General features: G+C 47.7%; 2 protein-coding genes across 8 annotated transcripts; both read right to left on the reverse strand.

Moving 5' to 3' along the window:
- Positions 1 to 851: 851 nt before the first annotated feature.
- Positions 852 to 2939, reverse strand: LOC123101428 (uncharacterized). The gene has a single exon (XM_044522885.1). The coding sequence runs from the start codon at positions 2937 to 2939 to the stop codon at positions 852 to 854; it is 2088 nt and encodes a 695-aa protein (XP_044378820.1).
- Positions 2940 to 12447: 9508 nt separating this feature from the next.
- On the reverse strand, positions 12448 to 15943 carry LOC123104207 (uncharacterized). 7 transcript variants are annotated; one of them, XR_006450196.1, is made up of 5 exons: positions 15806 to 15943; positions 15301 to 15536; positions 14895 to 15222; positions 13046 to 13126; positions 12448 to 12699 (listed from the first exon to the last, which is right to left on the reverse strand). XR_006450196.1 is itself a non-coding variant. In XM_044525968.1 (3 exons), the coding sequence occupies exons 1-3, from the start codon at positions 14364 to 14366 to the stop codon at positions 12643 to 12645; spliced, it is 465 nt and encodes a 154-aa protein (XP_044381903.1). In that variant the 5' UTR covers positions 14367 to 14884; the 3' UTR covers positions 12448 to 12642. The 7 variants fall into 7 exon arrangements, 2 of the variants coding, with proteins under 2 accessions (XP_044381903.1, XP_044381902.1); XR_006450197.1 differs by lacking the exon at positions 15806 to 15943 and adding an exon at positions 15620 to 15794; XR_006450198.1 differs by lacking the exon at positions 15806 to 15943 and having other exon boundaries at positions 14923 to 15222; positions 15301 to 15595.
- Between the last annotated feature and the right edge of the window lie 566 nt (positions 15944 to 16509).

Below are 16509 nucleotides of genomic sequence, written 5' to 3' on the forward strand. Positions count from 1 at the left end.
TACATTTCTCAAATGTTCAGTGTGTATTTGACAATTGTTCAACATACATTACAAAATGTTCAATTCGTATTATTTATTTTTCAGTGTATATATTCATATTTCCAAAATATTCATAAAATAAAAACCAAGCAAAAAGTGGGCACTACAGTGAACCGGATGCTACAGTGCCCACTTTTTGAAGAAAAAAGAACACCGATTGGGGCATAGTGGGCTGGCCAAAGCGCCCCAGCTTTAGCAAAGCTACATCTTTTTGACGCACACGGGCGGCGTATAGGGACTCCCATCCAATTAACTGCCAAGGTGCCAAATTGACGTACCTATAGCTAGCCAAGTGTTCCTCAAAAAAAAAAAAAAAGCTAGCCAAGTCCTAACTAAGGTACTTTTCGAGAGAAGACAAGGAGAGAATCTGACAACAATGAAGTACAAAGACGACGAGGAATCACGCATGTGCTCATCCCATTGGCATGTTACCCGACGTGCTTGCATCATGCGGACCAGCTCATCGTCATTTGGTTAGCTCGTTTACTATCAACTGTTTATAACATATTCAAGTAGAACTGTTGCACATTGTGTAAAAGCTTTCTTTCGCGCGCATCACATCTTGTTGTACAATGCCTTGCCGATCTATATATTTGCGGAGAGGAGTCAATCGGTGTCGGTGGGTCGAGCGGGGGTAGGATGGGCTGGATATGAAGGAGAGGAAGCTCTATGCTGATGTATTTCTATAGAAGTGTCATTTGCAGTCAGTCAAAAAAATAAATTGAAATCTTTATTCAAGAAGCGGAACAAGATATACTACAACTTATATGGCTTCAAGGATACAAAGGCTATGGTGCTATCTATAATTATCATCATCTCCCCGGGTGGCTGATGCCTTCTCCTGCTAAATCATTTCCCTTTTTCTTTCTTTTGACCAGGCTCCCCAGATAAATTTGGTAGAAGTGTTCTGCCATAAGCCACAGGATTGTTGTCAACTCACCGCCACTGTTGAGCTTCTCGGCGTGGAACTTCCGGCTGCATTTGTTGCCTGCGTAGACAAGAATATCCGTCCACACCTCACGGACGAGTTTCACCGGGTCAACCGTGCCACCTTTCTCCATTGCCAACAGCTCCTTAGCAAGTTGAGCTACGTAGGAGAGACGAGGAGAATCGTACATGAAGCTTTTGCTCTCATACTCATCATACAGTTTCTCAGCAAGCTCATCTCTGTCGGTGGCCCTGGAATTAGAATCGGCGTCATCGTGCAGGCGGAACAGATTCTTGAGCGTGGCACCCGAGTTCATGTTCCGACGCCTATGGGTCGATCGCCAAGTCTTGACTAAACTTTCACAAGTTAGTTGGTACAACCTGTTTTGGGAGAGGCCTGGTAGCATGTCTGGTTGGTCCACGAGAAGGTACATCATGTAGTTGGATATTATCTTGATCGCCTTCACATCGTCTTCTTTGGCTTGCTCGCTCTTGGCGAGGAAAACATCGGTGCCGATGTGCCAGATGATGATGCACTCCTGGAACTCGACACCGAGGGAATCTTTGAATATGCTGCCTTCTTCTAGTAACTCCTCACGAGCCAGTGGTTCCTCGCCCCACCTGTTCTTGAGCATGCCCAGTGAGTTCACACCTCCAGCATTGTACATCTTCTTCATATGTTCAGAGATACTATCCTTGACATGGTCAGGCATGTCAATAACCCATGAGAAATGCTTCCTGTTCCAAAGCTCATTTAGTCCCAGTCCCACCTTCTTGGCCAAACTGCCAAGCAGAGGCCTGGTGAGCGCACTGTTAGAGCGAGTGCAATAGTGCAGCATGTTGTACTGTCCCATGGTATATGACCACCTCCTTGATCTGTACCGGCTGCCTCCTCCTACCCTGACAAGATGGTGAAGACATGCAACCACACGCCTGAGGCGGTCCCATCTTTCATTGCACAGAGCTGCGTATCGAAGCCAGTGCCAGCTCGTGGTACTCAGGAAGGCAAATGCCCAAGAGGAGCCTAGGGCGTTCAGCAGCGATGTCATCTCCATGAACAAGGCACCACCATACAATACGTAGGTGATATTGACGTCAACTCTGCGGTGGGCGTTCTTGTCAATGAACTTGAAAAGCAGCAGTGACGCGACAATGGCGATCGGCGAGATGAGACGTACCAAGTAGCCGAAGCAGGTGGAGATGACCGGTGCCTTGGTGTACAACATGTCATACATGAGGGAGAGCTCGGTTTCCATCAACCGCCATAGCCTGACCTCGCCTATCAATTTGGTGGTGTCTTGGCCGTGTGAATCATCTTCCATCACTGGATAGTCGACCATGGCGCGCTTGCAAATGTGGAACAGCGAGTGAGCTCGTCGCACAAGGGACTCCTCATCGAAGTCTCCATCCTTGAACACTTTATCGTGAGGGTGGAAATGTCCATGCATGGCAGCTGGTTGCTTCTTGATGGAGCCTCGGATGTCGTCGAGGTTGCCGCCCATGAGCGCCCACGTCCTCTCCCAGTACTTGACGGCGCCGATGGCGAACATCAAGGCGGAGGCAAGCCGGAGCAACGCCCCTCTGTCCACGACATGCTCGTAGAGGACATACACGGCTCCGGACATTTGGAGGATGGCACTCAGCAGGTGGCGCTTCCACAGCTTGTTGTCCTCCAGAGAGTAGGCGGTGATGTTGTCGGGGCCGCCGAGGTGCAGCAGGAGGAATGGCGCCCAGAACGCCACGATCGGCTGGTCGCGCGGCGCGCCCTTGAGGGAGAGGTGGCCGAGGGCGTACGTCGCCGTGTAGTCGGCCAGCTGATAGGCCAGCCAGAGGAAGAACCGCAGCACGGAGTGGGCTCCACGCCGGCGGATCCCGGCAAAGAGGAAGAGGGCGACCTGGAGCCCGAGGCTGAGGAGCACCAGGATCTGGATGGACCAATTGTTCCAGAGCTCCCGGGGCCAGGCAGCCACCATTGCTCCCTGCCCGCGTCGGCCGCAGGACTATACGTACGCGCCTGCAGTTTCACGGAACATATACGCCCGCAAATCACTAATTAAGCAACGCCCGTGCTTACAAATGCCGTGCGCTTAACAAAATATACGTACGTAAGTACAGGATTGCAATACGATGCGCCAAACTACGACCGGCTTCTCAGCATCACAATTGACAAATGTTGATGTATATATACATACCGCCGTCCGAAAACAGTCTGCCGGTCGATCTCCGGCCGAGAAGAGGATGGACGATGCGGCCGCCGATGAAACAGGAAATGGTGGAGAGGATTAGATCCGTTTACTTGACTCACGACTAACTAGTACAGCTGCGTATGATTCCTCGCTGGATCTTTAGAGAAAAAAAATGCATCAACCATGTTCCCCGCCCATGTGGCGGCGGGCGGGTGGGTGTACCGTATCGCACTACAGACCAGCGGACATGCCAAGAGTCGGAAGCCCCCCTGTGGCACTTCCACTTAACATAGTGCAGTTAATTCGTAGTTGTTGTACACATGGGCAACTTTATCGCCGCCCAAGTCGGCAGGCCACATCGTAGATTGGATCACTGTTGCATTTCAGAGGTATACATTCAATTAAATAAGACGGTTGCTACGAAAAGTTTTTTTTTTGAAATCTACCATCACCATGTCTCTAGTTATGCATAGAAGGCAGGAATTTCTGCCGAAATAATGTGCAAAATACAATCTGAGGGTTCAGTCACCCAAACTTTGCAAAGATTATTTGCTACTCCCTTCTTAGCTAGCCCATGCGCGGCGCCGTTCGCCGTCCTCCGGACCCAGGACACCTTCCATTCCCTTGTCGCCAGCATGTTTTTCACCTCCTTGATCAAAGGTCCCAGCACGGATAAATCGTTCTCCTCCCTCTGTAGTTTGCGTACCACCTCTTGGCAGTCCATCTCAATGTGCAGTTTCGCGAAGTTTAGCTCCCCCGCTAGTTGCACCGCCCTCTTGCAGGCCCGGAGCTCCAACATTGTTGGGTCTCCACCCATAGGATAGTAATGGCACGCTCCACCGAGGAAAGCTCCGTCCTCGTTCCTGAACACCATGCCACCGCCCCTTTCTCCCCTCCCTTAGTAGCTGCACCATCAACATTCGCCTTGATCCACCCTTCCTCTTGAGCGCTCCACTTCTGGACCGGAGTTATTTCCGGGATTTTGCTCGCTCTGCCATTAACATTCTGCCACTCCTCCATGAGCCTCCTAACCATGCCAGCTGTGTCCGCCTCCTCCTCAATCCTCTTCCCATCTCGCGCGTTATTCCGTGCCATCCACAAAGCATATAATCCCTGCACCATTATAGCTCGAGCATCGTCCGACGCATCAGCAAACCATGTCAGGAGCCACTGAGATAACGCACTCTGGGAGCTTACTGACTCCGGCGGGATCGCCGCCGGTGCTCCCAATTCCCAGTACAACACTTTCTAGAATTTGCAGAGTGTGGACAGCTCCAAAACCTGTGAAGATTCGTCTCCTCTCGTCCGCACACAACACAGAACACCACGGGTTTAATCTTGCGCCGATGAAGCTCAGATCCCACCGCCAGCCCATTGCGAATAAGTCGCCGGGTATGAATTTTTACTCTGCCTGGTGCCACAGTATCCCTCATCCAAGCTCTATGATTCGCGACTGAGGAGGACGACCCCGGACTGCCTGTCTTAGCCCGTTTCAGGCCCATGCAAAGGTGGTAAGCTGATATAACAGTAAAACAACATCCTTTGTATGATTCCATGCGAGATAGTCCTCCACCGTCGGCCCCCCACTGATATTTGCAAGATCTCGTGTGCCTCCGCCAGAGGGAACATATTCTGCACCTTAGCTTGATCCCACCCGGAGCTCGTGTTGTTCATAAGATCACTGACTCTTGTTATGCCCGGGACAAACACCTGGCCCAGTGGCTTCAGGCCGCCCTTCCGCGGTATCCAATAATCATGATGTATATGTACTTGGGATCCGTCTCCAATTCGCCAAATGAGCCCTTCCAGGAGGATGTCATGGCCATGAAGTGAAGGAAATATGCCCTGGAGGCAATAATAAAGTTGTTATTTATATTTCCTTATATCATGATAAATGTTTATTATTCATGCTAGAATTGTATTAACCAGAAACTTAGTACATGTGTGAATACATAGACAAACAGAGTGTCACTAGTTTGCCTCTACTTGACTAGCTCACTGAATCAATGATGGTTATGTTTCCTAACCATAGACATGGGTTGTCATTTGATTAACAGGATCACATCATGAGAGAATGATGTGATTGACTTGACCCATCCGTTAGCTTAGCACGATGATCGTTTAGTTTGTTGCTATTGCTTTCTCCATAACTTATACATGTTCCTATGACTATGAGATTATGCAACTCCCGAATACCGGAGGAACACTTAGTGTGCTTCCAAACGTCATAACGTAACTGGGTGACTATAAAGATGCTCTACAGGTGTCTCAGATGGTGTTTGTTGAGTTGGCATAGATCGAGATTAGGATTTGTCACTCCGAGTATCAGAGAGGTATCTCTGGACCCTCTTGGTAACGCACATCACTATAAGCCTCGCAAGCAATGTGACTAATGAGTTAGTTACAGGATGATGCATTACGGAACGAGTAAAGAGACTTTCCGGTAACGAGATTGAACTAGGTATTGAGATACTAACGATCGAATCTCGGGCAAGTATCATACCGATGACAAAGGGAACAACGTATGTTGTTATGCGGTTTGACCGATAAAGATCTTCGTAGAATATGTAGGAGCCAATATGAGCATCTAGGTTCCGCTATTGGTTATTGACCGGAGATGTGTCTCGGTCATGTCTACATAGTTCTCGAACTCGTAGGGTCCGGACGCTTAACGTTCGATGATGATTTGTATTATGAGTTATGTGATTTGATGACCGAATTTTGTTCGGAGTCCCGGATGAGATTGGGGACATGACGAGGAGTCTCGAAATGGTCAAGACATAAAGATCAATATATTGGACGACTATATTTGTACATCGGAATGGTTCCGGGTGAGATCGGACATTTACCGATGTACCGGCAGGTTACCGGAACCCCCCGGGAGGTATATGGGCCTTATTGGGCCATAGTGGGAGAGAGGAGAAAGGAGCAAAGGAGGGGGTACCCCCCCCAAGCCCAATTCGAATTGGGAGGGGGGCCGCCCCCCCTTTCCTTCCTCCCCCTTCCTTCTCTCCTAATCCAACTAGGGAAGGGGGGATCCTACTCCCAGTGGGAGTAGGACTCCCCTTGGGGCGTGCCTAGGAGGCCGGCCCCTCCCCCTCCTCCACTCCTTTATATACGGGGGAGGGGGAACCTCATAGACACACAAGTTGATCATTGATCTCTTAGCCGTGTGCGGTGCCCCCCTCCACCATAATCTACCTCGTTCATAACATAGCGGTGCTTAGGCGAAGCCCTGTTCCGGTAGCATCATCATCACCGTCATCACGCCGTCGTGCTGACGAAGCTCTCCCTCGACACTCTACTGGATCATGAGTTCATGGGACGTCACCGAGCCGAACGTGTGCAGATCGCAAAGGTGCCGTACCTTCGGTGCTAGGACCGATCGATCGTGAAGACGTACGACTACATCAACCGCGTTGTCATAACGCTTTCGCTTATGGTCTACGAGGGTACGTGGACAACACTCTTCCCTCTCGTTGCTATGCATCACCATGATCTTGCGTGTGCGTAGGAAAATTTTGAAATTACTACATTCCCCAATAGTGGTATCAGAGCCAGGTTTATGCGTAGATGTTATATGCAGGAGTAGAACACAAAGGAGTTGTGGGCATGGGTATATACATATTGCTTGCCATCACTAGTTGATTCTTGATTCAGCGATATTGTTTGATGAAGTGGCCCAGACCGACATTACGCGTATGCTTACGCCAGATTGGTTCTACCGACATGCTTCGCACACAGGTGGCTGGTGGGTGTCAGTTTCTCCAACTTCAGTTAAATCAGATTCAATGAACATGGTTCTTTCCGAAGATCAAAAAGCAATCACTATACCGCGTTGTGGTTTTTGATGCGTAGGTAAGAACTGTTCTTGCTCAGCCCGTAGCAGCCACGTAAAACTTGCAACAACAAAGTAGAGGGCGTCTAACTTGTTTTTGCAGGGCATGTTGTGATGTCATATGATCAAGACATGATGCTAAATTTTATTGTATGAGATGATCATGTTTTGTAACACCATTATCGGCAACTGGCAGGAGCCATATGGTTGTCGCTTTATTGTATGAAATGCAATCGCCATGTAATTGCTTTACTTTATCACTAAGCGGTAGAGATAGTCGTAGAAGCAATAGTTGGCGAGATGACAACGATGCTTCGATGGAGATCACGGTGTCAAGCCGGTGACGATGGTGATCATGACGGTGCTTTGGAGATGGAGATCAAAGGCACAAGATGATGATGGCCATATCATATCACTTATATTGATTGCATGTGATGTTTATCCTTTATGCATCTTATTTTGCTTAGTTCGACGGTAGCATTATAAGATGATCTCTCACTAAATTTCAAGGTATAAGTGTTCTCCCTGAGTATGCACCGTTGCTACAGTTCGTCGTGCTGAGACACCACGTGATGATCGGTTGTGATAAGCTCTACATTCACATACAATGGGTGCAAGCCAGTTTTGCACATGCAAAATACTCGGGTTAAACTTGACGAGCCTAGCATATGCAGATATGGCCTCAGAACACTGAGACCGAAAGGTCGAGCGTGAATCATATAGTAGATATGATCAACATAGCGATGTTCACCATTGGAAACTACTCCATCTCACGTGATGATCGGACATGGTTTAGTTGATGTGGATCACGTGATCACTTAGATGATTAGAGAGATGTCTATCTAAGTGGGAGTTCTTAAGTAATTTGATTAATTGAACTTTAATTTATCATGAACTTAATACCTGATAGTATTTTGCATGTCCATGTTGTTGTAGATAGATGGCCCGTGCTGTTGTTCCGTTGAATTTTAATGTGTTCCTAGAGAAAGCTAAGTTGAAAGATGATGGTAGCAACTACACGGACTGGGTCTATAACTTGAGGATTATCCTCATTGCTGCATAGAAGAATTACGTCCTGGAAGCACCGCTAGGTGACAAACCCGCTGCAGGAGTAACGCCAACACCTAGCAGAGCAAAGCTGATGACTACGGAATAGTTCAGTGTGCCATTCTTTATGGCTTAGAACCGGGACTTCAACGGCGTTTTGAACGTCATGGAGCATATGAGATGTTCCAGGAGTTGAAGTTAATATTTCAAGCAAATGCCCGGATTGAGAGATATGAAGTCTCCAATAAGTTCTATAGCTGCAAGATGGAGGAGAACCGTTCTGTCAGTGAGCATATACTCAAAATGTCTGGGTATAATAATCACTTGATTCAATTGGGAGTTAATCTTCCAGATGATTGCGTCATTGACAGAATTCTCCAATCACTTGACTCAACTGGGAGTTAATCTTCCTGATGATAGTGTCATTGTCAGAGTTCTTCAATCACTGCCACCAAGCTACAAGAGTTTCATGATGAACTATAATATGCAAGGGATGGATAAGACGATTCCTGAGCTCTTCGCAATGCTAAAGGCTGCGGAGGTAGAAATCAAGAAGGAGCATCAAGTGTTGATGGTCAACAAGACCACCAGTTTCAAGAAAAAGGGTAAAGGGAAGAAGGGGAACTTCAAGAAGAACATCAAGCCAGTAGCTGCTCAAGTGAAGAAACCCAAATCTGGACCTAAACATGAGACTGAGTGCTTCTACTGCAAAGGTATTGGTCACTGGAAGCGGAACTACCCCAAAAATTTCTGTCGCCGTTACCCGAAAGGGATTGACAACCCCTTTAATATGTCGGGTTGTGAGTATTTGTTATTTGTGTGCAGGTGCCATTCACGTAGTGTTGCGTGGTTCGCCTATTGGTTCGATAACCTTGGTCTCATCACTGAGGGAAATACCTACCGTAGCCGTGCTGCATCATCCGTTCCTCTCTGGGGAAATACCGATGTAGTTCTAGTAGACATCAGTGTTCAAGCAAGAGGCGCTGGTCAACTCCCATCGCTCCGCTCTCAACATTAGCTGCGACCGTTGGCGGTACTTCCTCCATTAGGCGGAGTTAGAAGCCGCCTTCAAGGAGATCACCGAGGCGACGAATGAAGTCTATAGCAAGAGCGAGGACGAGTACGATGTCGCTAGCTCTGCCCTGCCTGTGCCCCACCGTCAAGATCAGGAAGTCGGCACGTCTGCGGGTGCTGCCAGCAATGAGGAATAGTAGAGTATGGGAGGTCAATGGCGCTAGCATCCCAGGAAGGCCATCGCTCTTTCACTCCCACTGAAGCCAAGCTTGTCGGGCTTAAATCATCAGTCGATTAGCCGCTTGCATGCTGTGGAGGTGGAGCTTCAGGTCCCTGGGCTCATGGCCTACCAGACACGGGGAACGGGCGCTCACGATCATTTAGACTAGGTTTAGAGTATGGTTAAGTCCAAGTGTGTCAAAATATAAAGAGTTTGCTCCAGTTAGATGAAAAGCATCTGGTTTTATGTAAAACTTCTCCAAGTATGAATGAATATCATATGCTTTTTAAATATGCATCAAATTTATTCAAATTCGTATTTTTCTTCAGAATTGGGGGTACTCATAAGGAGGTTGTTTGTTTAAGTAAGAACAACACCTTACCACCATTTTTACTTTGGTTACTTTTTACTTGCTACCAATTATCTTGCTATCAAATTATCTGTCACAACTACTTTACAACACCTGCAGAGAATACCTGGCTTAAAACCGCTTATTGATTCCTTCTGCTCCTCGTTAGGTTCAACACTCTTACTTATCGAAAGGACTATGATTGATCCCCAATACTTGTGGGTCATCACATCCCTATGTCATCTTTGGCTAACTGGACGTCCATCCAAATCCCTCCACCATGCTACAGCCAATGAAACTCGGCCCTAGCCACGTACTCACCACCGTAGCCATATATAGTGCAGTTGTGGTGGTGCACAATACTAGCGCGGTGCGCCAAACTAAGGTGCCCCTTTCCCAGGCATCCCAACCATGATCAACACCCTAGAGATGGTTAGAGATCAAAGTTCTATGGTTGGAGTGGAATCCCATTGATATCAACATAAGGATATGGAGCTCTCTCTGAAACAATGGATATTGGAAGTGCACGCTTCGCTAAGGTTGCTCTCTGAGAGTTGGTGGAATGGGTGGGGGTATATATAGGCAGCACCAAAAATCCAACCATTATACACCTTTATATGCATAGTTCAGTGGGACTGGGTGAAACCACTCGATGAGACGGACCTATACAAAAGGTTTGAACTTTAGGCTTTCCGATGAGACCGGATGAAACATCTCGGTGTGACCATGTCGTGGTGACCTAACCTCTTTCCACTTTTTCGTGTCACCGACCAAAATTGGTCGGAAATTCTGATTGAATTTCAGTTGGGAACAGATGGTTGACCAATGCTCTTCGGTGGGACCAAGTTGCTAGGGTTTGGGCAACGGCTATGTCAAGTGTATCTCGGCGAGTCCGGATGTATGTATTTTGGTGGGAGCGAGATGAACTTAGGGTTTAGGACATGGTGGAATGTGGGAAAATGTTTGAGACTTTTGGAGCAATATCCCTAAGCACTTGAGCAGTTAGACCATCATCATAACCTCATGCCCTATTAATAGAATTGCCTTTCCTATGAACTCAATGTGATCTATTAAGGCTTTGCCAACATTTGTCCTTAGCATTTGAGGGGTCCACTTTCACATTCCAAAGGTTTGCCTATCTTGAACTTTTCTTGAAATATACTCAAGGGAAATATTAGTTCAACAACAAGCATGTTGACATGAATTATCAAAACCACCAAGGGAGTGCATGTGCTTTCAGTTTGTCAAACATGGTTTCATGTTTCTCCGGATTATATTCGTTACATCATCATGATAGAGTTGTCATGAACTAAGCAATAAAAGGCAACACTTCCCCGAAAAAAATGTATTCGACAACCGTGGACTCAAGGCTGCCGTTCTTGACTATGGTGGTAGCATGTTTCACCTACCACCGCAATGTGTGATGGTAGGGTAGAGGTCAAATCGTGAGATACTTTCAAACTAGCATCATTTCATGCTAATCTTGTCAATAAAGGTCAAAACTGTGATTTTAGTCCACAAATTGCAGTTGTTCAACAGAGGTGTTGCACACTACCGAACCTTGGTGGAACGCCGATGCGTGCTGCCTCAACATTTGGATTTCGTACTTGGTGGCAAGATAGTTCTTAATGCAAGAATGAAGGTGCGGGAAGTGGTGTGTGGTCATGATGCTGATTTGGTGGCGCTTGTCTAATGAAAGAAATGGTAGGTCTTCCAATCAGAAATTTTAGTATGCCGTGGACACATGCGCAGACCCGAATTTCGTGATGCATCGTGGTCTGCAGGTGGTTGCCCTAAGCAGCTTGGGCTTTGGGTCACTAGGTTGTGCGGCGTTGTGATTCAAGAGAAAGCGGCGTCATATCGTGGTGACGGCCTTGGAAGGCTGTGTGTGTGGACCATGTAGGATGTGGCAGAGCGGATGGATGTCGAGGCGGCAACCCAGAAGGCGATGTTGGCGGACCATGCAGGGTGTGGCAGAGCAGATGGAAGTCGGGGCGGCGGCCTCGAGAATGCGGGGTCATCAAGTATGTGGGCCTTGTGTCGCGTGGCGGCGAGGTTGCTCTCGACGTTGGTCTTCGACGTGTCGAGCATTGTATTTGCTGCAGACTGTTGTGGAGTAGTTCCATCTTCATCGTTGCGCCAGGGGGCGGGGGGCGTCGCATTCTGCTCCTCCCATAGCAGTCACGACTTCTCTTCGGCAATGGTGGGAGGTCAGCTAGTTTGGTGGAGCAAGTCACCGTTGATTTGTGTATGCTTGGTTGGCATGTTTATGTGATGTTCGTCATACTATGGATGAGAGTGGGTGTGGCCCTGTTGTGTCGAGTTTCGAGTAGGCTTTGGCCTTGTGATGAGAGTGGTTATGGCCCTTCATAGTATTTGTCGAGTGGGTTTGATCATTGTTGTATTGGTTTTGCCCTTTTTCCGTAATTAACCAAGCAATAATCTTCTTAATTAATAAAAAGGGCAAAGCTTTTGCCTCATGTTAAAAGGAGGATCTCACCTGATCATGCCCTCGAATCAGGCTTTCGCCCCAGGCACACTCTGAAGGACTAGTTTATCCAAAGCGCTTCATCCACCTTGACTTCCCACCACCCCACAAAAGCATAAGCTTAAACCCTTTGTTGTTTGTCTTCGTTCATAATTCAATAGGTGAAAATCATGTGCTGGAATGTGATGTAAGGTTAAAAGCAGTGAAGATGCGCCTTGACGAAGCAAAACTCTGGTGAGGTAAGGGGAAAAGAAAATAAGAAACAGGGCTTATGGCCCTCCTTCAACACAAGGTATGTCTTAGCATGTAACAATATTATACCCAATGAAAAAGAAACTGTGAATTAACGGGTCCCTACATTTATTTATGATAAAGTATGTTTAGTATGTCTTCCCCCAAAACCGACAGATCTCAAGTCACGTCTTAGTCTAAGTGTTTACAATAAATTATGTTCAAAAATCCGTCCCTTAAAACCGACAGAGCTCAAGTCACATTTTAGTATAATATATTTACATATGTTCACAATCCCCTTCATCACATCTTAATGTCAATTGGTGAAGGCGGCGGAGATTTCCAAGGTCCACTCTTGTTCTGCATGTAAACAAAAGCCACAACATCAACAATGCGTGAAGATCTCTGAAATAGCAAAATAAAATCTTTATTGAAATAGCAAAATCTATAATGCATGAACATGTTATTCGCTCTTTACTTGTTAAGCCATTATAGCTGTTTGGTTACAAAGACGTAGGACAGTGATAAAGTAGTAGGCATTGCCTCAACCACCAAATGATTTAAGTGGAGAACATATATGCAAACAAGATATCGATATTTATGATTTCTAGGTGCATTAGTAATAGTGCATACCAAGATGTGAACATCTGATGTGCCTTAGATTGACAGATACTTTGTGCCAAAGTAATTTTGAAATGTCAATTACCTTGCTACTAATATCTATGGTTATAGCAGAAGTGTGAGACACCTTCTTGGCAGCTCGCACAGGGTAGAAGTATGCATCAGCCTGAAAAATGTACAGTTAATCACAAATTCTTTCTGGCAAAAGATTGGTAACCTTGCTGCACTAGGAGCCAACTCAGACTTCTCCAAAAATATGCAGTGCAGCAAGGATTTATCACAAAAGACACCACCAAGTTAAATCATCGGTGAGTTAGGTGAAAAAACAAGTGTTTCAGAAAGAACAGAAAAGGCTTCAACCATTCTTTAGTTTTATATCATGGTTTATTCAGGTGGCTAGCCAGGTGATATTCTAGAAGGCACACCAATAGAGAGAAATTGCTGGAGACAACGGAAATTAGCGCACAGGGTAATTCAAGAGAATAGGCTAGTAAGTGGCATTGATGTTCCATGAGTTCTTCACCAGATGGACGCATTGTTGTTTGTTGAGCAAGGGTAGCCCAATAGAGTTTACGCATCGCTCAGCAGTGATCCGCAACCTTAACCATACCCAACCAATGCAGCACCTGGAGACTGAGAGCTGATGGGTGTGACGGGTACAAAATGCAACATAAAAGCACCAAATTTTGCTTAAACTACAATGCAAATATTTCGACCCCCGAAACTACAAAACCTGCTAGTTCTAACCCCTTCATTATCTCTCTAGATGAGACACATTAAACCTGTCGGTGTTTTTGGGCGTTTGGCCATATTGGATGAAGTGGACACATAGAGACCACTCAGCAAATCAAACACAACGGAAATTCGTTACTGAATGACCCCACAATATCCCCTCCCTCTGTCCGCCTCCCTCTTCATCCATTCCCCTCCTCCTCCCAGAAATTCACACCATATAACATCAAGCCACGGCATGGGACCTAACGATTCTCGGATCTTTCCCGCAAAAAAGAAAAAAACGATTATCGGATCTAGCAACCAAACCAAAAGCCCTTAAGAACAAATCAGGTCTAGGGTTATACCGGCGACTGGCCGCCGCCTGCCCCTCCTGCCTTCACCGCTTCCTCCGCCCGCCTCTCCTGCCAGTCCCCCGCCGCGCCACCTGCCTCCCCGGCCTGCAGCGCTTCCTCCGCCTGCTTCGCCGCAACGCGTGTCGCCGACGCCACCATGGTTCTAGCCCTTCCTAGGGTTCTGCGAGACGCGGTGTGGGGTGTGGGTGTGTGCGTGCGCGTGTGTGTCTTTCTTTTTTTAGGATTTGGGATGATCCCACATTTCAGTGGCGTAGCCAGGCCCCAGGTCGCCCGGGTCGTGGCGCCCGATCTCTTTGTTGACTGTAGAGTCGTCGACATTACTTTGTTTTTCTAGGATTTGGGAGATGATCTCACGTTTCATGCACAGGATGATGTATGTTTTTTTCCTAGATTGCTTTCTGATACGGGTTTGGGGGAAGGTAATGCTGGGCCGGAGGCCTGTGTTGTTCCACGAAAAGAAGAAGAAAAGAGTTGTTCCAGAACGAGAAGTCACCGAAAACGAGCAGAAGGAGGGCCAAAAGAACAATGTTGTTTCTCAAAAAAAAAACAATGTTGTTGCCTGCAGGCAGAGCAGGCCCATGGTAAAAGCGAGCATTGTAGCCCGCCTGAACAGGCAGTAAGCCCATTGGAAATGCCGGTACTGCAGCCTGGTCGGAAGCACCCGAAAAACGAGCAGGAGGAGTCTTCAGGAAGAGCAGGCCGTAGGCCCATTAGAAAGGCCGGCGATGCAGCCCGGTCGAACTAATTTTCGAAAGTCTCTCAAAAAAATAATTTTCGAAATTCGACTAAAAAACTAATTTTCGAAACAAAACTCAGTTTGAAAATATTTTCGAAAAAAAAATTTACCTGTGCATCGCCTGATGGAACTACGTACCCTCCGGGGCTGCCATGAACCGAACTGGCAGGTGCTTGTTAAGTTGCTACCCTTCGTCTCTCTCTCTTTTTTTTTTTTTGAACTTCCCTTCGTCTCTCTCGTTGCCTGGAGCTGTAGCTGGTGGCTATGGTTGTTAGCTGGCGTTGATTGTTGAAGAAGCTATGGAGGTTCTCTCTGCTGAAGCTAGGTACAGCTGCAACGCTAACGTTCATAGCGTGGATGACAACGCCTCCGCCTGACGGCCTGAAGAGCACGCCGGCTGTTCCTTTGGTAGCAGGGGCGGAGCTTTTGAGCATGAATCTAGGAAGGGGCCAACAAAACTTTAAACATGTACAGAGAGTGTTTACAAACAAATAATCAGTGCGTTCGGATGCTCACCTTTCAGCTACGGGGGCACTCCCCGCTGGCGAGGCTGCATACGCCTCCGCCTCCTCGCCCACCTCCGGTGTAGCGAGGTATAGGAGAGATGCCATGACCAACGGCAGCACGACCTGAAGGAGGCCGCCGGGTGGAGGCGTGAGGAGGAGGAGGAGGAGGAGGCGCGAGGGAAGCAAGGGCTCGAGCAGCTACGGCAGCGGGAGAGCTTTGCAGGCGACGAGTTGCCATGGTGGTACCTAGAGGAAGGAGGAGGGGTAGCTAGTTAGCTACCCAAGAGCAAATGCTTCAGCTGCACATATATACTATAACTCAGGCGTACGCTGTCAACCACTGCGGAGTTCCAGTGAACGTTTCTAGGCTCGAGCCGACTCCAAGCTAGTCTTTGAGATTGACGTTAAGCTCGAGCTCGAGCTCAGCGCAGCATAGTGGTGACTAATGAATGTTAGCGAGTTGGACGATGCGCATGCGACAGCGACACAACGAAAACGACTCATTGTAGTAGTACCTGATGCGGCTCGCGTTCGCATTCGTGCTCGGGTTAGGACCATGCTCATGCCTGCTTTGTGCTCTTGGATAACCGGAGAGCCGAGCCACCGGCGGCAATGGCAAACGGCTCTTGGGAGCGGCAAATGTCCCGTCTATATTCTGCGGGCCGCCCAGCCTGTGCCAGTGCTACAACACAACAAAGTTATTGATGCCCACGAGATTGAGATTCCCGCTTTGTTATTTCAAAACGAGAAAAGATGCCTACTTTGTTTTAATGCCTACTCTAATTTGCTGTCGGCCACCGGTGTGGGTGGGAGTGACACATGTGAAAGCATTGATGAGTGGAGTTCATGTCTTTCCGCCCTAGTGTGTGGTGATGTGCTCCCTAGACTGTCGAATGCCGACGGGAGCTGGTAGAGTCCGCTCACTGCTCCTCACATTTCATGCTGTTTTTCTTCTGCAGGAGAGAGTGGCGACCGAGGTAGTTCTCTCACGTCAAGGATTCGTTTCAATCTTCTTGCACTTACACCCTGCAGCTATTCTAATTTGAGGCACAAGTCCCTGGCATACACACTTGTCCTTCCACACCCTTGACGAACCCATAGACCCTGTTCTTTCCTCCTCCCTGTCTCTACTCTCCCTCTATTTTCCCACACCGCCCCGCCAAGAGACACTGTCGGGCTCCGTCCAAGACGCCATCGTTTCTCCACCACAAGCGATGCC

This window comes from Triticum aestivum, chromosome 5A (genome assembly GCF_018294505.1).
Source record: "Triticum aestivum cultivar Chinese Spring chromosome 5A, IWGSC CS RefSeq v2.1, whole genome shotgun sequence".
Lineage (NCBI taxonomy): Eukaryota > Viridiplantae > Streptophyta > Magnoliopsida > Poales > Poaceae > Triticum > Triticum aestivum.